This window comes from Geotrypetes seraphini, chromosome 8 (assembly GCF_902459505.1).
Source record: "Geotrypetes seraphini chromosome 8, aGeoSer1.1, whole genome shotgun sequence".
Taxonomy (NCBI): Eukaryota; Metazoa; Chordata; class Amphibia; order Gymnophiona; family Dermophiidae; genus Geotrypetes; species Geotrypetes seraphini.
In genome coordinates, this window is record NC_047091.1 from 6297219 (window position 1) to 6321077 (window position 23859).

Here is a 23859-nt window from a genome sequence, read left to right on the forward strand (position 1 = left end):
GAACTGCTTCTCCAGAATGCATATGCAGCTTTGGAAAGAAACAGACAGAACTAGGGATTGGTTGAGATGGAATTCTGAGACGATTTTAGGAAGGAATTTTGGATGAGTTCAAAGCACTACTCTGTTGTGGTAAAATCTTGTATATGGAGGATCCAATACAAGAGGTTGAAGTTCACTTACACAATATGCAGAGGTGAGGGCAAATGAAGAAAATTATCTTCCAAATGAGAAGTTTGAGAGAGCAAGATTAAATGGCACAAAGGGAGACTTCATGATAGATAGTATGATATTAAGATCCCAAGCAACAGGTGGAGGTCTGATAGGTGGTTTCATTAACCATCACCCTCTGATGGACAGATGTCAGAAGGTGGTGGTGAATGGAATTTACTCGAAGGAAGGAAAGGTGAGTAGTGAAGTGCCTCAAGGATCAGTGCTGGGACTGATTCTAATCAATATATTTGTGAGTGATACTGCCGAAGGGTTAGAAGGAAAGGTTTGCCTTTTTGTGAATGATACCAAGATTTGTAACACAGAGGACACCCCCAGAGGGAGTGGAAAACATGAAAAAGGGTCTGCAAAAGTTGGAAGAATGGTCTAATGTTTGGCAACTAAAATTCAATGCATGAAGTGCAGAGTGATGCATTTGGGGAGTAGAAATTTGAGGAGGATGTATGTGCTGGGAGGAGAGAGGCTGATATGCAAGGACGGGAAGAGGGACCTTGGGGTGATAGTGTCTGAGGATCTGAAGGCAATGAAGCAATGTGATAAGGCAGTAGCTATAGCCAGAAGGATGCTATGCTGTACAGAGAGAGGTGTAACTAGCAGAAGAAAGGAGGTGTTGATGCCCCTGTACAGGCCATTGGTGAGGCCCCACTTGGAGTACTACAGTTTTGGAGACCCTATCTGACCAAGGATATAAGGCGACTTGAAGAAGTCCAGAGGAAAGTAATGAAAATGGTAAGGGATCTGCGCCAAAGTATGAGAAGAGATGAGAGGACCTCAATATGTATAATATTCTGGAAGAGAGGAGGGACAAGAATGATATGATACCGATATTTAAATATTTGGAAAAGTATTAATATGGAACCAAATCTTTTCCAGAGAAGGGAAATTGGTAAAAATAGAGGACATAAGAATAATGTTAGTAAATTCTTTTTCACAGAGAGGATGGTGGTTGCCTGGAATACCCACCCGAGGGAGGTGGTGGAGAAGAAAATGGTGATGGAATTTAAAAAAGCATGGGATGAATACAGAGAATCTCTAATTAGAATATGAATGGGTAAACTTTCACTGTCTGAATCACACAAAGGAGATGGTTTGGATAGGCTGGAATGAGTTTCAACTCCTCCTCCAGTAGTTGGAACCTAAGGACAGTACCGGATGTACTTCTAAGGTCTATGACCCAGAAATAACACAATCATGAAATTGTAATGCATATAATTACAGGGCAGACTGGATGAACTGTTCAGGTCTTTAGCTGCTGCCATTTACTACGTGGAATAGGCCTTTCATGAAATAGGCTACCCAGGGATGGACAAAGGTTTTTTGTCCAAGGGAGAATGAAACGCACTGATAGCGCCAAGATGTACATGAGCTGAATTGGTTTTTAGCCCAGAGTTAGGGAGGTGGAGAAAGTAGTCCAGTATGGATGGCAGTGGACAGGTAACAGGTTCCAGAGAATGCAAAGTACACCAGGAAGAAAATTTTGCCTATTTGAAATGGCAACAGCTTTGAGTGGAATGTTTTCTAGACACCAACCACAGATACTGCAGCTGAGAGGGTTGGAAGCATTTACTTGTTCAGTGAAAGAAATTACATTGTTGGTGATAAGGAACAGGGGTTGGGGTGAAAGAGGAATCTCTCATTCTATTTGTGTTGGAAATAACTGTAACTTGCATGGTTTCTTGGTTGAGAGCTCTAGGAGGAGCAAAAACCAAACCTGGCATGGCCAAAACAGTGCTATGAGTATCATGATGCCTCAATTTTGGCAAAGTTTGAGTTTTCCCAGTGAAAGATAGAAAAAATGTGTAGAGGAATCTGTCCCCACAATCCAATCGAATCTAATCTTCCAGAAAGGCATCAGACACCATGTGAATGGGGACATAGAGTCTGGAGCAGAATCTTCCAAGTTTGTTGGGGGTGGGGGGAGGGTAGGAAACGAAGAGATCTATGTCCTGTGTTCTCCATTTGGAGAAAATCTGAAGTTAAGACAGATATGCTAAGAGACTATTTGTGAGGCTGAAGGAGTCTGCTCAATTTGTCTTCCAAGACATTCTGCTTCCAGCTAAATAAAGTACTCTGAGAAAGATGCTCAAGCAATTTCCCAATTCCAAATCTCTATTGGTTCCATGCAAAGGGGGTGAGATCCTGTGCCCCCTTGTATGTTCAGGTAGAACACTGCAACTTGGTTGTCTGTACGAACAATGACTACCTGTTGGAGGAGACTGTCCTGGAATGTTTTGAGAATGTTGCCTTTTGCTTGCAGTTCAAGAAGATTGATATGGAAGATCTGCTTATGGTGAGACCACATTCTGAGTGTGGTGGATGTTTAGATGAGCACCCCATTCTAACAACAAAGTATCAGTGGTTTGAAGTTTGTGATGGCACGTGGGGATGGTGCTAGAAGGGAAGATCTCAAGTGAGATTGAGAGGAATCATCCACTATTGGAGAAAATGATGGAGGTCCAAGGTGACTTGGATCAGAGCAGGACAGATGTCCCGTGTCTTGAGACCATGGTGTCAACAGGGTCCACTTTGGAACTCTAGAGATGAAGACATGCCAATTGAGCGACATTTACTGTAGATGCCTTGTGACCGAGAAGGTGTAATATCTGACTTGTGGAAGTGCATTGACACAGGTGAATGAGATTGTCCACTCTATGCTTCAGCAGAAGAGCTTGACCCTGAGTAGTATTCAGGAGAGCTCCTATGAACTCCAGCGTCTGAGAAGGGTGCAGATGATAAATCTGAACAGCTCCAGGAGATAAATTGTTGACATGTTGTTTCGATGATGAAACCTTGATTAACCAGTTATCTAAGTGGGGAAATACGTGAAACCCCCCATGTGCGAAGGGCTGTGGACACTACCACTAGACATTTTGTGAAGAAACGAGGAGCCAAAGCCAGCCCCAAGAGCAAGACTTTGTATTGGAAATTTTGAGATCCAATACAAGGTGAAGATACTTTTTGTGAGCAATGATATGAGTGTAGACCTTTGAGATCTAGAGATCAAAGTATCGCTTTTTTCCAGTAGAGGTAGAAGGGATCCCAGAGACCATGAGAAACTTCTCCTTCACAAGTATTTGTTGAGGCCCCAGAGATCTAGAATTGGCTGAAGGCTTCTGGTCATTTTTTGGTATCAAGATATACTTTGAGTAGAATCCCTGGCCCCTCTCCTGCAGAGAAACATGTTCTATTGCGTTGGCTGGAGAAGGGGAGAGAGCTCTTGGTGAAGGGTCTTCTGGAATGAGATGAAAGGAGGCTTTTGGTAGGTGGTTTGGAGGTTCTGTGATCAAGATGTAATCCTGAGAGACAACTGAATGTCCAATGTTGATGGAAGTAGATTAATCTGCCTCCGATGGAGACACTGAGGAAGAAGCAGGGAAATGTTGGCAATGCTCTCTAGAAAGGAGTCAAAAGGAGGACTGCTGTTTCAACTGAGACTGAGGTTATGATTTCTGTATCCTTTGTTGCCTTGCATGGGATCACTGAACAGGAAGCCTAGATGATGATTAAGATGCCTGATTGTAATGCCGTTTGGTGTTATCTAATATAATAAAGGAAGGGGGGCCCTTGGAGCAGGCTAAGCCACGGGGAGGGGCCAAAAGGAGCAGGCCACATCGTGGTAAGAGTAGGGAAGGGTGGTAGTGGAAAATGCTGCTACTGTTGCACAGGGACCTGGAGGGGAAGGGAAATACTGTTGCTGCTGCACAGGGAAATGTAGGGAAAATATGACACAGACCGACACCAGGAGGGAGGGAGACAGAAAGAAAGGAAAAAAGACACAGGGGCAGGGAGAGGGACAGAAAGACAGAGAAAGGGGACCAGGGAGAGAGAGAGACAGTGGGAGGGAGATAGACAGAAAGAAAGAAAGAAAAACAGACAGACATATTCTAGCACCCTTTAATGTAACGGGCTTCAAGACTAGTAGTGATATGAACATCTGGATGAAGCAAAATAGCTTTTAAATGATAAAGAAGATTAAGAGGTTTGTGGTTTAGGTAAAGTGGTCATAGTATCTGGTTGTCTGTTTGTTTGTTTTTAATCTTATCTGCCACCTCTTCAGTTTTGTCCCCATACAGATCATCGCCTGCCCTTACAAAGAACAGTAGAAAGGCGTTTATAGACTTGAAGTTTCCAAATCAGACACTCTAAGCCAGGCCAAATGTTGCCATTTGGTGTTATAGTAATATAACCATCTGGATGAGGCAAAATAGCTTTTAAATAATAAAAAAGGGGAAGTCTTGTTTGACGAATCTACTTAAATTCTTTGAGATGGTGAACAAACATATCGATAGCGGAGAACCGGTGGATATAATATACTTGGACTTCCAGAAAGCGTTCGATAAAGTTCCACACGAAAGACTTCTCAGAAAATTACAAAGCCACGGAATAGAAGGTGATATACTGAGATGGATAAGCAAATGGCTGGAGAACAGAATGCAGAGGGTGTGCATAAATGGGAAGTTATCAGACTGGGAAAAAGTAACTAGCGGCGTGCCACAAGGCTCAGTTCTTGGGCCCATCTTATTTAATATTTTTATAAATGACCTGGAAGAAGAAACTACCAGTAAAATCATCAAGTTTGCAGGTGACACCAAGCTAAACGGGCAATCAGGTCACAAAAAGACAGCGAAGAGCTCCAGAGAGATTTGAACCAACTAGAAAGATGGGCAGAAAACTGGCAGATGAAGTTTAATATAGAGAAATGCAAAGTGATGCACCTGGGCAGAAATAACAAGGAGCACCAATATAAAATGTTAGGTGTAAAATTGGAAAAGTGTGAGCAAGAAAAGGACCTGAGAATACTAATAGATAGGACCCTGAAACCGTCGGCTCAATGCGCAGCAGCGGCTAAGAACGCAAACAGGATGTTGGGCATGATAAAGAAGGGAATCACGAGTAGATCAGAGGATGTCATAATGCCGTTCTATAGAGCAATGGTCAGACCACACTTGGAATACTGTGTCCAACACTGGTCTTCCTACTTAAAGAAGGATATAGCAATACTGAAGAGGGTGCAGAGGAGAGCGACGAAGCTAGTTAAAAATATGGAGAACTTGAGCTACAATGAACGCCTCAGAAAATTGGGATTGTTCACCCTCGAGAAGAGAAGAATGCGCGGGGATCTGATAGAGACTTTTAAAATACTAAAAGGAATTGACAAAATAGAGCAAGAAACAACGTTATTCACGTTGTCAAATGTGACTCGGACAAGAGGTCATGGGCTGAAACTGAAGGGAGACAGGACCAGGACAAATGTCAGAAAATACTGTTTCACACAGCAAGTGGTGGACGCCTGGAACGCATTCCCGGAAGAGATTGTGGCGGAAACTACCATTCTAGGATTTAAGGGCAAGTTGGACGCACATCTTCTTGCAAGACACATTGAGGGATACGAGTGACCAAGGTTCTCGTCGGGGAACACCTAGCTGAGCCTCCGTGGGTGCGGACCACCGGACTAGATGGACCCACGGTCTGATCTGGTGCGGGCATTTCTTATGTTCTTATTAAGTTCTTCCTCTATTGTTATTTTACTGATTGTGATTTCTTGTCTGGGCCATTTGCCATTCTCAACAAAAATATATATACAGTATATAAAAAAAGAAGATTAAGAGGTTTGTGGTTTAGATAAAGTGGTCATAGTATGTGTGCTTTAAAAACAAAACAAAAAAAAAACCAAACAACTTATCTGCCACATCTTCAGTTTTGTCCCCAAACAGATCATTGCTTGCCCTTACAAGGAACATTAGAAAGGCGTTACAGACCTGAAGTTTACCAATCAGACACTCTAAGCCAGGCCAAATGTCGCATTGCAACTGCTACTTCAGATGTTTGGGAAGAAACATTAAATACATCAAAAGTTCCTCTAGCCCAGGGATCTCAAAGTCCCTCCTTGAGGGTCGCAATCCAGTCGGATTTTCAGGATTTCCCCAATGAATATGCATTGAAAGCAGTGCATGCACATAGATCTCATGCATATTCATTGGGGAAATCCTGAAAACCCGACTGGATTGCGGCCCTCAAGGAGGGACTTTGAGACTCCTGCTCTAGCCATATACTTTCTCGTAGTGAACAAGTTCTTAGATAAGGGAAAGTAAAATTGGTAGTCTATAATTCTATTAATAAGAATAGATGATTGGAAAATTTGTTTGCCAGGAGAATCCAACATCCTGGCAGAAGCGTACGATCATGAGCTGCATGATCATTTGAGGGCAGATTCCACAACTAATGAATGATGATGAAGTTGAATTCTATCAAAACCTGGACACTTGAGTTCTATACATTGTGTCTATCTTTTTAGGAGCTAACTGGACTGAAAAGGAATTCTCCCAGTTCTTAAATAAAGCTTCTTTCATGACTCTATGCAAAGGTACCTTTAATGCATTCATTTGATGGTACCTCAAAGTTCAAAGCAAGGTTCCTCCTCTGTTTCCATTTTGATAGGAAAAGCCTGACCCATCTGCCTCTCAAAGCCAATAAAAGATATACTCTCTGGCAAAGACTTGTATCACTGAGGAGGAGGGGGGAAGGATCAGAAGGTATACCATAGGATTCATCTGCTAAGTATTCTGGCAAATCCTTGTCTGAATGGTTGGAGATATCAGAGTCAGACTCCTCAGAATACTCCCTTCTAGGTGAATTGGGGAGTGCGCGTCAAAAGAAGCATCAACTGTGCATCGAGCTGTATGACAATGGTCTGATCCAGGAGATAACCCCTTTGCTGATAATGCATGCATTAAGTGGGTCTGTGTCGACCTCGATGCTCAATGTTTTGTTTTGTTTTTTACGTTGGTCACTTTTATAATTATTTATTTATAAATTTCAAAATTTTTACACAAGAATCCTCTTGTTACAGCAAATCAGAGAAAATACATACAAGAAAATTTTCCATTGTTACACAACATAATCCAGTAATTCTTAATAAGATAACAAAAAATAAAATAACAATAATTTCAATGTTATGAATAAATTTATCCTTTCTTAGACCACAATAACCTCCTAACAGGACAAGATGTAGTATACAGAGAAAGGGAGTTCTCAACCAATGTAATTAATTAAAAGGAAAAAGGCTTAACATGATTCAAAACCAGTCAAAAAAATAAAATTACAGCCATCACACTTATGTAAACTTTTTAGTGTCCAGAAAGGTACGAAGCTGCTCCGGGATAAAATATACATATTTAGTACCAGCATATCGAATCAAACACTTACAAGGATAACTTAACAAGAAAGTAGCTCCTAATTTTAATGTTTCTTCTCTCATATTTAGAAATAATTTCCTACGTTCCTGAGTAGATTTTGTAACATCAGGAAAAATCCATATTTTTTCTCCCAAAAATAAATTCTGGGAAAAACGAAAAAAAGTTTTCATAATCATGTTTAAATCTTGTTCAAAGACCAGTGAAACTAAAAGAGTACCACGGTACTGAATCTCTTCCTGTGAATTTTCTAATATCCCAGTAATATCTTTTAAGTCCAATTCCTGTGGTTTATCCAACTGTTTGTCAGTATTGTTTTCTGGTCTTCTAGGAAGATAATATATCTTATTTATAGGTGGAATCAGTTCTTGAGGAATTTTAAGATTTTCCATAAGGTATTTTTTGAAAACTTCAATTGGTGATGAAATAGAAAGTTTAGGAAAATTTAATACCCTTAAATTCAATCTTCTATTGAAGTTTTCCAGTTGCTCTATTTTATTCTGAATAACAGTTCTGTCCTTAATCATATTAGCTGAAATAGCTTGTAATGAGGATATTTCTTTATTCACTTGATCAAATTTCCTCGTTGTTTCTAATTGGTTATTTTGGACTAAATTAGACAAATCATCAAGTTTACTCACAACTTTAGAAGTATCATCTGCTGATTTAGTAGCTGCAGCTTCGAGCCTCTGAAGCACTTTCCAAATATTGTTCAGCGTTACTTCTGAGGAGTCGGTTCCCTCCGCTCCTAAAATCGATGTTGACTCGGCGTTTTGGGCTGCGTGGTCACCCCCACCGCAGGACAGCATCGAACTGCTCAGGTTCTCAGCAATCCCGCGTTCCTCGCAGTCCTGCGCCGGATTCGGTGGTAGCCTGGCTGCTTGAGGGGAGAGCGATGTCTCGAATCCCATGGCTCCGGCGTCTCCATCCGTCGGTGCTACAGCGGGTAAGTTCTCCCCTCCAAAAAAGACCGGTGAGCTCGTGAGAAACCGGTCCATCTGCAATTGCCCGAGCTTGGTGGGGTCTGCTCGGAGAATGCCCTTGCGCTTACTGTGAGGCATATTAATGTTAGATTTTGAGGAATATATGCTAATAATATAAGAAAGCAAGGAAAGACGAAACTCCAGCTCTCACAGCGTCATGCCGCCGCCGCCGCCATCTTGCCTGAGCGCATTCTCGATGCTCAATGTTGAGCTGGGGAGAGTGACCTCATCCTCGATCAACACTTTGATATGTCCTCGGGATGGGCTAAGGCAGGTATGAAAACCATTAACGCTTGTGAAGAATGTGTCTGCAGTACCCCAAAAGCTCTTATCTGAGCATAGCCTGGATTTCATTCTGGAGAGATCATGCCAGTACTGAAAGTGACACTGGCATGGAAACAATCTGCTATACCTGATGTTGGAGCATGAAAGACCTCAATGTCGAGGCACGCCTATGAGGAGACATCAGCTGAATGGAAGTCGATGCCTGGGAGAATGCAGCATTATGCCTGAAGGGGATGAATGTTTGTGCTTTTTAGCTTCCTTATGTGTCATGTCTCTAGATGCGCGAGGCATAGATAAAGAGGAAGTAGAGTCCTGTCTTTGTAAGGAACCTAACACCTGATGCTCTGATTGTGGTGTCAATGCACTCAGCACCAATGTCAATACCTGAGTTATAGGAGACAGTGTCTGGTTCAGAATCTCCCGCCATGATCGATGTCGATACTGACACAGTATTGAAAAGCTTTTCAAACTGAAGTTTTTGGGCTTTCCATGATCTCTTTTGCATATGAAGACAGAGGTCATAACGAATGTCCCTATGTTCAGGACCCAGACACTGGACACACCAATTACATGGGTCAGAGCTTGAAATGGTCCGATTATATCAAGAACATTTCTTAAAACTACTCAGTTTCCTCTTTGACACGGAGGGGAAAATGGCTGACGCTAAGTCATAGAGCTCAAAGGCCCAGGGAGGTTGAGTAACTAGGATGTCGAAAATGGTTGATGTTCCTGGGAGGAAAAAAGGGCTCGGAGTGGCCAGAGGGCCAAAAAATGAAAGACTGACAAAAATGAACCCAAGTTAGGTAAAATACTGGAACATGATAAAAACAACAAATTATGAGGAAAATAATGAAAAATAAGTACAGAAAGGCACAAAAAAGGGCAAACGTTTGACGCACTGAAGAGAAAATTTAAGACGCAGCTTCTCAACTCCATGGTAAGTGAACTAATGGTCCCGGACTAAAGCCATCATTGGGCAAGAATGCACCAGCACGCATGCGATATGGGCACTACCTAAAGATGTAAAGCAACAGCGCACTTGGTGGTGTCCGTACCGGGGTTCTGTGGATGCCTGCTTGTCTTTGGAGAAATATCAGTCACCTCCCCGGCTATAGACACTGATACCATTCATTGGACCAAAATAAGATATGAAGAGGGAAAAACAAAGGGGATGGCATTTTATATACTGCCTTTCTGTACTTACAACCAACATACAGATACTTATTTTGTACCTAGAGCACCAGAGTGATTTGCCCAGAGTCACAAGGAGTTGCAGTGGGAATCAAACCCAGTTCCCCTTGTTCTCAGGCCACTGCACTAACCATTAGGCTCCTCCTCCACTCCATTTATCCCAAACATGCGCTGACATGAAGTTGGTGGGCTCTGCAATGATCGAAAACATCACACAGCCAGAGATCCTTACATTGAACTGTGCTGAACTTTTTTCTTTTTCTTTTTCTTACATTTGCTTTCCTTCCCATTCCATTTTTTTCTTTTCACTCATTGTGATTTTAATTCCCTGTAGTATGTATACTTTGGGCTCCTTTTACAAAGGCGCAGTAGCGGGGTTAACGCACGTGACTTTTCATCACACGTTAACCCCCGCGCTGGCCAAAAACTACAGCCTGCTCAAGAGGAGGCGGCAGTGGCTAGCACGCCTTTGTAAAAGGAGCCCTTTGTGTATGTATCCTTGTAACCCCGTTCTGGGCTCCTGGGCTATAAAAATGAACAAATAAATAAATAAATGTTTTACACCAGCTTTTGAGATCACACAGGCCCCTTCCTCAGGTGGTACATCACTGAGTTATTATGTTAGCTGAATAAAAAGGTTCACACAACTTATATATACTTATGAGAAGCCAAAGATGAGATAGATAGGCCCTTAATTAACAAGCATGGATGAAGTGTAAGACCAATATACGGTTATACAAAAAAGGATAAACAGCTTCTATTTTGCATATTTATTATATATTTTGTATTTTTAAAGAAAAGTTATTAGTTGCCACATATATGGAGTTGTTTCTACCTTAATCTAGGGTTACCAGATTTTACTTTAGTAAAATCCGGATCCCTAGACCCACCCCCAGGCAGGTCCAGTTCCATCTATCTCCGCCCCGTTATGCCCCAGTCCCGACTGCTTGCTCTCATTGGGCAGGAGGGCATCTGCACATGCGCAGATGCCCTCCTGCCCGATGCAATTTCGAAGAAGCTTTTCAAAACCCAGACAAAATGCTGGGTTTTGAAAAGCCGTCCAGGGAAATCCGGACGTCAGGTAACCCTACCTTAACCTGACCTTTTACATGCCTTGCTCTCTCCTTGAAATCTTTTGCTTCTGGTCTTTTCCATACTGCTCGACCCAACCTCACACTGCTTTCTGCAGCCTGTACTCGTGGAAAGCTGCTACAGGAAGTGACCTCAGCTCTTTGGCACTCTCTGCTGGGTTTACAGGGTCCAGCTCCAATGGTTTGGATTATATACACACACTGTACACATAGCATCCACCCAAACCGTGTAGCCTAATAAAAAAAATAAATAAATAAAAAGACTCCCCAAGAAACTCCAACCGATTAGAAGCCATTCACATTATTGCTACAGAACGTTTAAAATTACTTTCAGCAATCTTACCCAAGTGCTGTGACATAAGCATCTAGCAGTGTATCGCAAACTGGGTGCACTGGCAGATTTCAGGTGTGCCATGAGATGCCAGTGAGGAAGAGAGGTGCCATCCTATCATCAGTCAGACGGTGCAGGTGCCTTTCTTCCTCACCAGCACTTCAGCTTCTTCTCCTGGTGGTAACAGAAGGCTCAGGGCCGTGGCTGGAGGACATCATCGCGTTGATGTCCTCACACTTCCGGGTGCCCTCCAGCCCCAGCGAGATCAGTGTGCTGCACCTTAAAAAGGTTGCGACACACTGGCATAGAGCATAGTAAAATATAGAGTGTCTCCAGCCAGAGATATAGGCGAATAGGCACCCACCCGCCCACAACTGCCTCAAGTACAAACTTAGATTATAAGTCTTCTGGGGAAAATGTGAGCTCATTGCATCTTCAACTACTACTGAAAAGGTGCAAGAAAAAATAAATAAATAAAATGGTACAGAACACACACAACCCTGCACAGCAACATTTCCAGACGTACAAACTACCCTTTCTCCTCGGCAAACACAATTTCTTTACTGCCTGGGCTGCAATATATGGTTCTGCCTCATAACACACAAAAGCATCCAATGAGGTCCCCCCCCCACTCCAAACACAGAGTCACCAAGTAGAAAATTCTACTGTTAATGAGCAAGATGCTACTAAAGCTTAAGGAGCAACATTATTTGAGGAAGAGGGTTACTGTCTTCCTACAAAGACTCACACCTAGGACTGTAATATGGGCATAGAAACAGTCGCCTTGATTTGTGCAGGATGCCAGCCTCTATGCATGGCACTTTCTTGTGCTTCACCCCTTTCTGGAGGAGTTTTGTGTGTCACTGGAAGTTTCATTAATTCATAATACAGTAAGTGGTGGAGGGGAAGGGAGTGAGGATTGGAAATACACCAGAAGCATACAACCAAATGATGCTGCAGTAATTATTCATAGGAGTGTCAGGGTCCAAGATATAATAGATTCAGAGAGCTTCTACTTGCGTACCTCCCCTTGCCATGCTGGAACAGCCACCCTTTCATTGCTGCAGTCTATTCTCAGATAGCCAACTACAAGCTCAGTACCGCAATATTAATGAGAACGCTAGGCCGGAGAATCCACTGCAAAATTTGCTCTAGAGCCCCTTCCCCAATGGTTTTTCTTGATGATAAAGGCGACATCTCATTTCTTTCCTCTTCAAATAGATTTCCGACTAAACTTTTGCTCCATTTTAATTCTCTAAACAGAACAGGTTCCCAAATTCAGTCTGACTTAACGCTCAGAGCAGCAAGCTAGATGACCAGCAACTTAGTTTACGATGAAACCCCGTTTTCATTCATTTTTCTTAACCCCCAATCCTAATGTTTTTTCCTCCATCATATTTTCACTTTCTTCTCCTCCGAGAAATGCACTATGTAACTTTAACCTACTTTACCCCTTCCCATTGTTTTTCTAGTTTGTCTGTATTGTCTGTCAGAAGTTTTTTTGTACCTCTTTTAAAGCTATGTACAGCATTTTTTTTTTTTTAAATTGTTGCTCGCTTAGTATGAAATAAGCGATTTATCAAATTCAATAAAACTTGAAACTTGATTGTAGCTGCTATGGATTACTCGTGATGGGATGATAATAATAATAATAACTTTATTTTTCTATACCGCCATAGTCAGGCGACTTCTAGGCGGTTTACATTGTAAGAAGGCTGGACATTCAGCGAATAACAAAGGTCTTAATACAATACAATACATTAAATCCACATACAATACAATACAAAGAGTCTAAATGCAATACAATAGTCTAAATGGGAAACTTACATATTAATTGGTGATCTAAGGGTAATGAGTGTCTGAAAGATTTAGAACATCCATGAGAGGAGTCTTAGTGGGGGGGGGGACCGTTTTAGTCAATGAATTTTGCGAATAGGGCGGTTTTGATCGATTTGCGGAATGCATTATAAGTCATGTTTGGTTTGTTTATGTGGTTTTTCAGCCAGATTTGCTGTCTGTTCACTTGGAACTTAAAAGTTCTGATGTAAGAATACACAGTTAAAATACCAAGATACTGCAGCTCGGGTTTTGGTGGATGATATTTCAAACCATGACAGCTCACCAGAACTCTTCATGGAAGATCAGGCACATCAATTGAGGTTAATGCCTCTACTACCGATGTACAGCTGCAGAACTAGTTTAAACAGAACATCACAAAATAGTTCCCAGTCTCTATCCCAAGAGCCTTTTTCATAGCAGTCATCTCATACTTGTTGGCTGTCCTCTCTTCTTCCCATTACATTGTCCTTTAAGCCTATAGTGTTACCTTTTCACAGTCTTTCAGCAGCAGATCGGAGAGTAATCCAGATCAAAAATAACAAATCTACTCCCCTAACACTTATTCTCGCCTCAGCCATATACTTATGGGACACTTTAGGACTTATTCTTGTATTTCACCCATTTCTCCCCACTTCCACTTATCACCTTGCCTCTTCCATCTCCATGCCCCAAACTACCACTCTTAGTCTCCCTTATCTCCATCCACGTCACCTCACAATAGCAGTCACTAGCTTCTCCTATCTCCCCTTAACTTGTCCCTTTTCCTTCCTAGAACAGTTACCTCTCCATTCTGTGATTATTTCCCCTCTTTTACCCCACTGCAGAGATTTCCTTCTCTTCACCCCTCCTCCCACAGTCCTGCAGCTGTTAGCTTTTCCCGTTCCCCCTTCACAGCCTGGCAGTGGTTACCTCGGCCGTGCGTGTTTATAATGCAGATTCACTTTGAAGTTCCTATCGCCACCATCCATGTCACTGTTTGACTGGCGCGTTCCAGAGCCCTGGGGGCGCTGAAACCACTCTCCCTGGCTGCCTCCGTTCTCCAGTCCAACAGGCAGGCATGCAACGCAGCTCCCATCTGTTAAAAAATAATAAAGAAAACAAACGCATAAACACAGAGAACGGGTGTCACATGCTGATAAAGATCACCATTCCCCCAGCTTTTTTTTGGGGGGGAAGGGGGGTTGTGATAGTTAACATGGGATGGAGGGGTTAAAAAAAGGAGTAGCAGCCCAGAAGGCAGTCACAGCAGATGACTACAGCAGCTGGGAGAGCACCCAGAGCTAGAAAAGGCTGAAGAGGTGACTAAAACAGAGAGAGCAGTCAGAGCCAGTATAATTAAACAAGCTTGACAATCTCTCTCTCTCATTGGAAAAAAAAAAAAAAAGTTAATACAGCCTTCCTATGTCCCTAAAGGAGGTGTTCCTTAGGAAAAGAGAGAAGGAGGATGATGTGGGCCAAGAACATTATTTGGTCATATCCTGGAAAGGTGTGCAGCACCAGAGAAGCGGAGCCCCCTACCCACCCCCTGATAAACTGCAGATGTGCAGTGTTAAGGCCAGAAAAGAGGAGATGGGAAGAGTGCACACACATACAAGCACAAAGAACACACAGTGAAAAATCAACAGAACAAAACTGTATGACCAAAAGGAATAGAGAAAGGTACATACAGATGACGATACCAACAAGGAAACATAAAAGGATGCAGTCAAACTCAACTAGGACAAGGTCCAGCTCCTCCATTTGTGTGTGTGCGTATTGGGAGGGGGGGAGGAGAGATGGTGGTTATGTGATGCACAGAGCACTTCATGGTGTGGCTGTGATTCATGGTCTTTCCTCATCATCCTAAACGAACTCATAAAGGGTGAATTTTGCTTAGGGCATGTACACGTTTCTGTATACAGGCATTCACTCACACCTACCCATCGGTCTACAATGCCTTTTATTATGTTCTTTAACTTAGTGGTTGAAAACAGACTGCGAGACAAATAAGCAGCCTAATGCAGATAGTCTAAGGTCCATTTTCTCCTTAGCCCTTGAAACTAGAAGTGCAAAAATAAAATATGCTTAGTACTAAACTCCATTCATTGTTATTCCTGCTTGGATTATTGAATAAGATTCCTCTCCCCAACAAGGAGTATCTCATTAAGATCCTCCCTCTTAGCCAGTTCTAATTTGCAAATGTGTGATTGTGTTGCTTTCAGTAGATTGGGAAAGTCTGGTATTATTGGGAGACCTGTTATGTCGGTCTACAGAGGAAAATGATTTGAAGAACCAGATGACTGCCTTATCAATATGCCACTTTTACTTGAGCAATTAGGGCTTCCTCGTCCCTCTTCCCCTGGCTCCTATGCACTAGCTATCCAGTGCGCTAACACTTTCCACTATAAGTAAAAGTTTGGACAGAGCAAGACAAAGGCCTATCTATTACCTGGGCCCAGTTTCCTTTCTGCATTAGTTATGTGAAGGGCCGTATCTCAGTGGCTGATCCTAGTTCCTGGCTTCACCTCCTGCAATAATCCCATGCTTGTTTAGAAAAGAGCTTTTCAAAACAGAATTCCCCCATCTACATCTCTCTCACATCAGCCTCTGCATTTACGGATCTCAATTTCCCCCTATCTGCAACCTTCTCTCTCATTTGATATCCCCGAGTGGATGATTTTACTACAGCTGCTCCAGACCGATTGCATCGGAAGAAACTCCCTAGAGATGCTATTGTTATGCGCCTACCACAGCACCTGTGGGACTGCCTTATCAACTAAAGGCCCTTGCTAGAGCATTGACATCACTTGATATCCCTCTATGGCTGATTTCTGCTCATCACTCACCCTTCCACATTAGTTCTCCTTGCTCCCCGGCATCTATCTCAATTCCTATAACTGTTTGATCACATTTTTTCTTTATCCACCTCTTTGCACAACTAAGTCACCCATCCTTTCTGTAATGGAACCAGCTGTTTATTATGAACCAGTAATGCTCTACGAGCCCTGCATTAATTTAACGCCTTAAATGAGGGCTATTCTACCCTCCTCTCTCCTCTGCTGTAAAATCCCCGATTCAGACTGCTCCATTTGTTTGGATTAGTGTGACAATTTATCTAGAAAGAATGAATACAAGCCTATGAAATGTTCACTACTGAACCCTTTCTCCATCCCACTCTCCTTTCCTTAGCCTCTGATCTTAGTTGGCACAGAAAGGCAGGGAAATCTCACCAAGCCTGGTAAGTAGAGCAGAGCTGCTAAGGCTATGGTGTAAAGTTACAGAAAGGGCGAGGTGAAGTAGGAAAATATGTACTTGAAAGACCGGTCTGGGCTCTGATGTGGCAGTTCATTTGCCCAGAGTTAAGCTGCTAGAGCAATCACACAGAGAGTCCTTTGAAAGCAGCCTCTGGGGGTCCCTCCCCCCCCACACTCTCTTTTTTGTGTGAAGAATGGAAACCAAAAGCCAAAGTCCACCACACTTTGTTACTTCATCTTGGTAAAGGGCAGGGGTTAGGAGAAGAGGTATAGCACTTATATCCTTTCCCATGCTAGAATACTGAAAAATATTTTCTGGGGTGGAGTCAGTGTTACCCTGTACCACTGATGTACCTTCAACTTGTTTCACTCAATTTGGTCTTGGAGGATGTGGTCAAGGCTTCTAGTACAGCTGGGATTAGAGGATGTTTGGAAAGTTCCTGGAGAAGTCCATATACAAATTTTAGCCAGTTACACTCAGCAAAGCAAAAGGGAATGATCTACTCTTTGGGATCTGTTGGGTATTATCTAATGATCTGAACTGATCACTGCCTGAGAAAGAGGTAGTCTGATCCAGCATGGCACATCTTAAGTACACCAACAATCAGGGAAGGGAAGCATACTTGCCTCAAGATGTGTCAAACCAAACAAAAAAGGCAAATGAGATGTCATGAAACAACCAAGAAAAGGATCTGGGTATCATCAAAGACAATATGATGAAACCTTCCGCCCAATGAGTGGCGGTGGCCAAAAAAGCAAACAGGAATTATTACAAAAGGGATGGTTAACAAGACTAAGAATGTTATAATGCCCCTGTATCGCTCTATGGTATAATCTCTTCTGGAGTATTGCGTTCAATTCTGGTCTCCTTATCTCAAGAAAGATATAGTGGCTCAAAGAAGAGCAACCAAGATGGTAAAGAGGATGGAACTCCTCTCATACGAGGAAAGACTAAAACAGTTAGGGCTTTTCAGCTTATAAAAGAGACTGCTGAGGTGAGATATGATTGAAGTCTACAAAATCCTGAGTGAAGTAGAACGAGTACAAGTGGATCGATTTTTCACTCTGTCAAAAATTACAGACACTTGAAGTTACAGGGAAATACTTTTTAAACCAATATGAGGAAATATTTTTTCACTTAGAGAATAGTTAAGCTCTGGAACATGTTGCCAGAGGATGTAGTAAGAGCGGATAGCGTAGCTGGTTTTAAGAACGGTTTGGACAAGTTCCTGGAGGAAAAGTCCATAGTCTGTTATTGAGAAAAACATGGGGGAAGCCACAGCTTGCCCTGGATCGGTAGTATGGAATATTGCTACTCTTTGGGTTTTGGCCAGGTACTAGGGACCTGGATTGGCCACCGTGAGAACAGGCTACTGGGCTTGATGGACCATTGGTCCGACCCAGTAAGGCTATTCTTGTGTTCTTAAAACAGTCCTAGTAGGTTTACATATTTATAGTACAGAGTCAATGTTCCGACTAGGAACCCAGTTTTGGCTGTCTGGAATGCCACATATTTTGCCAACAAAATTAAAGTGTTTCCATCAAGACCTACAGACAATCCCATTAAAGCTCCTACCAGCTAATGAAGAGAACATTCTCTCCCCCACCAGTCATCTGGGACTCATTCAACCAGGTTTTTGGCATCTCAGATTTTGGCACGCAAAGAGAGAGCGTCGCCTAAAACCTTTGCAGCCCGCAAATATCTTGTACTTTTCTGTTCATCAGCCAGTATTGGTTTACTTGTTTAGTCCCCTGAAGGCATTCCGGACAGCCGAAACTGGGATTTTAATTGGGGTATTGATTGTGTTTTGTATTAATAAAAGTACCCCTTGGTTGTTTCATGAAATCTCACTTGCATTTTTTGTTTGGTTTGACATCTTAAGTCCCAACAGAAGACGACGACGACCCAATATTTCCACAGTAAAAGTGAAGTCCAGAAATGAAAACAAAAATAGGCTGTTGAAAAAGATGTTCCTGATGCGGGTTTATTTGTTCAAAGTTTATTGCATCCAAAAGTCAGTCAATGATAACCCACATAAGTCTTAAAAGGAGGTTCTCTCCTTTTGAGTCTTATGTGGATTATAATTGACTGAATTTTGGATGCAATAAACTTTGAACAAACAAACCTGCATCAGGAACATCTCTGTCCACAGCCTTTTTTGTTTCCGGTTCACATCTTAAGTACCCAACATTGAGTCTGTCAAGATTGAGCTATTTTAGCAGCAAAAAGTCATGTCCCTAAGAGCCACATTATCCCTCTAATTCTATAAACCTGTGCACTCTTTTCACACTTAGCATGCAAAGTTACAAAATAGTAGTGGTTACACATGTATGTAACTTAAAAATGAACTGCTAATTGAAGTTAACTAGAAATAATTGGCTATAATTACTGTTAATTGGTGCTAATTAGAAGTAGATTACATACTGTGCAAACAAAATCCACCGTAACTGTAAGGGAGCACGAATCTGGAAGGGGGAGGGGTCTAGCACTTATGCGTATGGGTTAGAGAATACTGTCAGTTACTTTCCTACCTGCCTACATTTAGGTACAAGAAGTTTACATCAGCCACTGAGCTAGTGTTAGCCTATCTGGGTTTATAGAAAGTTTGGTCAAGTTCCTGGAGGAAAAGTCCAGTCTTGCCATTGAGACAGACATGGGGGAAGCCTCTCCATGCTCTGGGATTTATAGCATAGAACCTTGGCACTCTTTGGGATTCTGGAATTTTGCCACTATTTGGGTTTGTGCCAGGTACTTGTGATCTGGATTGGCCACTGTGGAAACAAGTCTCAAACTCGCAGCCCGGGGACCACATGTGGCCCGCCAGGTACTATTTTGAGGCCCTCGGTATGTTTATCGTAATCACAAAAGTAAAATAAATCAGTTTCTTGATCAAATGCTAAAAAGTACAATATTATTATTAAGACTTAGCCAAAAGGAAAGATTTATAAACTATAAAGAGCCAAAATTGTCATTTCTTTAATAAGACATTAACTCTTTTTTTCTGAGGCCCTCCAAGTATCTACAAACCCAAAATGTGGCCTTGCAAAGGGTTTGAGTTTGAGACACTGGTCTGACCTAGCATGGTTATTCTTATGTTCTTAAGTGCTCCCGTCTAAAGTTGGGTGCCTAACTTTTGAGGAATTTAGGAAATGCCTAAAAACATATCTGTTCCTAAAGTACTTAGGCAACTAACCTGCACAATCTCATTCCACAATAACTGATCCCTAGAGCTGTTAAATCACTAGCTTTTAACTTTGTTAAATCCACTCAATTTGTAGCATCTTTCAATCAATGTTAACCGGCAGAACATTGTCAAATCCACTCAATCTAACATCTTTTAATTATTGTAAACCACATAGAACTTCACAGTCCTGCGGTATATATATTATTATTATTAAGTGCAGACTTAGTCTAGTATTCTATAATAGCAATTGCCATATAGAATTTGAACTTGGTGCACATCATTCCAGCACCTAACTTTAGGCAATCTATAAAGAATTTATACCCCCATATGCTTTCAGTCTTATGATATTTTTACCCCTATGAAGCTGATAAAATTCTCTGCAATGTATGACTAAATTTAACCCATCTACCATATAGATATAGATATAGATAGAATAAGCAGTCTACAAGCTGATGCCAGTCTGACCTCGTATCTCTAGAGAATCTGCTTCCTAGATTCTTCGGAGAGACTCAGACTCTGACACTGTCTGCAAAATTAACACTCCACTGCTAATTGCTACTAAAGATAAACTAGCTTTTGTTATACTGAATAGCTAGAAAGTTTATAAATTTTACCTACTTTAAACAAGAATGTGCTTTGGCTTAGTAAGATTCTCAAACATTCCGGTTATCTGGGGAAGAAGGAAAAATAGATTCCCTCATCCACCTAGAAAACACAATCTCAAGAGGCAACTATTGCCTACAACCATCACGAAACCCTTAAACTACAGCTACAACAAAGCAGTACTTGGAAACTTGGGCCTAGTAAATGCCAGATCAGCCAATAAAAAGTTTCTTATGATCCTTGATGTCATCAGGGAACACCACTTAGACATCTTGGAAATACCCGAGACCTGGCTGGATGAAAGCAGAGGACCACCACTGGCTGAATTATAGTCCACAGGATTACATAGACAAGGGAAGCGGAGTGAAGGGGTAGCTGTCCTGATCTGAGAGACAATCAAACTGTGCAGACTCTCCATCCCCCACCTGTTTGAGTCAGAATGCTTCCTAATCCAGCTGGATCTACAGAGTACCTTGCAACAATACATCATCTGTACAAGAACTGCTGAATCTGGTGACTGAGGTAACTGAGCTACCCTTATCATGGGAGACACTAACCTACACATTGAAACTACAAACACAATCACTGGCAGCTCTTGGATTCACTCAGAAGATCACATCTCCAATCCATGAAAAAGGCCATATGCTAGACTTGAAGGGACTGAAATCTTTAAATACAAGGCTGGTGGCATTGAGATTAACACTCCCATATCATGGTACGATCATTTTCTAATTAAAATCTCTATTAAGAACTAAATAAACAAGAAAGATGGATTCAACCAAAGTATGGAAGGAAATTCGAGACATGAGAAATCTGACTGCTTATAATTTCCTAGAGGCCTTCTCCTATCTTCGAGTAGATGACAAGATGACAGTGTTAAAACAGGTTGATACCTGGATGCACAGTTAACAATGGCCCCTCTAAAGAAGGTCCTATGCTCTGCAAACAAATTTTCCCTATGGTATGGTTCTCCCCAGAACTGTAGGTCCTTAAACATCAAGGGTGTCAACAAAATGGCAAAATTCTCATTTAGATGAAGACAGGCTCAACTATAAGTAACACATGTCATTGCTGCCAGGCCTTAGCAGCCAAAAAACAATATTTCTCTGAAAACATCAAACAAGCTGCAAATTCAACCAAGTAACTATTTAAAATAGTTAACAACATACTGCAAACCCCACAAGAGAACCAGCCCTCCCTGTCACAACTGCCTTGCAATGTTTTTGCCACATATTTTTGCCAACAAATTTAAAGGGTTTCCATCAAGACCATATCAAAGCTTCTACCAGCTAATGAAGAGAACACTCTCTCTCCCACCATGCAGTGTCATCTAGGACTCATTCAACCAGGTCACAGAAGCAGCTCTTGAAAAAAAATCTTGAAATTCCTATGGTGTGTGTACATCCTGCCCTATAAACCCCTGTCCATCAAAAGCAGTACAAGAAGCAAGAATAGGCCTTATTGAAGAAGCCACTAAAATTAACTTCTCTCTTGTGGAAGGGCAGCTGCCAACACCATTAAAAAAAAGCTGTGCAAGCCCCACTAAAAAAGGTCTCCCTTGAGGACAAGCTTGAAAACTACCAACCAGTCCCTAAAAACATTCTTTTCCTGGCAAAACGTAGAATGAACAGTCTGCATTCAACTCAATACTTAGCTAATAAAGCACAGTAGAATGCCGATTATCTGAACGCCGGTTATCTGGATGTCCAATTATCTGGATTTCAGTTTATATTTGAGTCCCCTCCCCAAGTACTATCACCCTCCCTCCTACTAGTGTTCCTTCTGTTTCTGCCGCCGCTGCCTCAAACCCAGGTCAGCCCCCCCCCAAACTGGGAGACTTTCCCCTACCGTCAGCATGCCCTCTACAAGAAAAGAGCATTCTCCCTCCCTCCCGGTCCCAGAGGAAAGATCTCAGGCCTAACTTGTTTCCCTGGTGGCCTAGTGGCGCGCTGGGGCAGGAGCGATTCCCACTTGCTCCTGCCCATGCTCTTTCATTGTTAGGTATTTTCTCCGTCTTGGTGGGTTCACAATCAATACATAAACAATTTAGCTCTTATGTACAGATCAGTGGCTTAGTAAAGGGGGGAGCAGTCAACCCTGGGTACCATGTTGGTGGGGGTGCCAGCACACCTCCTCCTCTCCCTCCACCTCTCCCCCCTCCTTCCCTCATCATGCATGCACCCCCCCTTTCCCTTCCCCATACCTCTACTTGTTTACCACCAATAACAACAACTTCTAACGTGTTCCTCGCGACCGCTTCATCTCTCCCACCGACGTCACTTTCTGAGTGCTGCGCATAAGAAGCGATATCGGAGTGGGGATGGAACTGTACCCATCAACCAGATATAAAATGAGTAAACAAGTTTTTATTAATTAAAAAGTTAACAAAACAATCTATTATCAGGTATTGAGTCCAATCTTTGTCGCAGACCTGACATGGGATTTTACTTTTCTGGCACTGCTCCTGAAAAACTGTATAAGGCATTCTTAATCTTACCATCGATTGTATAAGACTGCCACCTACTGGACGTTTCTCGCACCCCTGAGGCAGGCTTTGATGTCGAAACATGGACCGTTGTCGGATCTGCGACAAAGATTGGACTCAATACCTGATAAAAGATTGTTTTCTTAACTTTTTAATTGATAAATACTTGGTTTGCTCATTTTATCGCTGGTTGATGTGTCCAATTCCATCCGCTCTCTTTTACTATCTGCTGCATTTAGGCATGCGCAGTTACACCAGGGTTCACGGTTCCTGTACCTGCAGGTTCAGAATTGTAAGGCACACACCAATGCCGAGTTACACTAGCACTCCATAAGGATCTGAGCATTCAGAACAGACTCCTCATGTGGTGTAGGGATGCCTAAAATTACACCCTCCCCTCCACCCCCATGACACATCTAAACACTTCTTCCCAATGATAGAAACTTGAAGCTATGTTTATTTAAAAGATATAGTCCTCTATGCTCCTGTGCTGCTCCAATATCCCCAGGAATATAGTTATTGTAGGAAAATAACACACATTTCTGGAAACTTCCTTACCATCTTCTCTCATTCCTTTCCTGTTTGATGCTTTTTTTTTTTGGGGGGGGGGGGAAGGCTTTTGGTTTTTGAGAGAGATTTGTTCCTTTAATGTGTGGGCCATCCAAGCCTAAAGAACTTTAATCAGAAGATAGTATTTTTATGAATTCTAGTTTGACCAAGCAAGGTCACTTATTTGTGATTTAAAAAAAAATTCTGCACCCAATTTGTACTTGATAGTAACAAATTCTTCAGATGTTAAGACACTACCATCTCATCCTTTCCCCCACCACTATCACTACCTCCACCAATACAATTCCATCTAATTGCTCTCAGATATGTTTGGGCTTTATTTTTCCAAATGTCATTTTAATAATTAACATTTGCATTCATCATCTTTGGTACTCAACAGAAAACTACAATGTTACAGGGTTTGGGGCATTTGCAACCTCCAGAAATACATCTCAGTTGAGGGCTCCTTGCCTCTATAAGTACTATAAATCTTGCAGAAATTCAGAGAGAGACTGCCCTCTCCTACATAAGAAGTGCCTATTTATCTAATTTCTGCCTCTAGACAAGGACTCCTAAGTCCGTCAAACACTACAGCACTATCAATATGCTACCAGAATAATATACGTAATTAAGCCCTTTACAAAAGTGACGACATTGCTGCAT

The 23859-nt window shown here is 42.0% G+C and overlaps 1 protein-coding gene across 3 annotated transcripts in view; it reads right to left on the reverse strand.

Annotated features, from left to right (window-relative positions):
- Window positions 1-23859, reverse strand: part of AHDC1 (AT-hook DNA binding motif containing 1) — a 268162-nt gene that overhangs the window by 33679 nt on the left and 210624 nt on the right. For 2 of the 3 annotated variants that reach the window (XR_004540312.1, XM_033954383.1), the window contains exon 2: window positions 14051-14216. The exons of the other annotated variant lie outside the window; for it this stretch is intronic. Coding sequence is in view for 1 of the 2 variants with exons in the window: in XM_033954383.1 (XP_033810274.1) it covers window positions 14051-14216 (166 nt within the window). In the remaining variant the exon portion in view is untranslated. The remainder of the gene's footprint in view (window positions 1-14050; window positions 14217-23859) is intronic. 3 annotated transcript variants of the gene reach the window in all.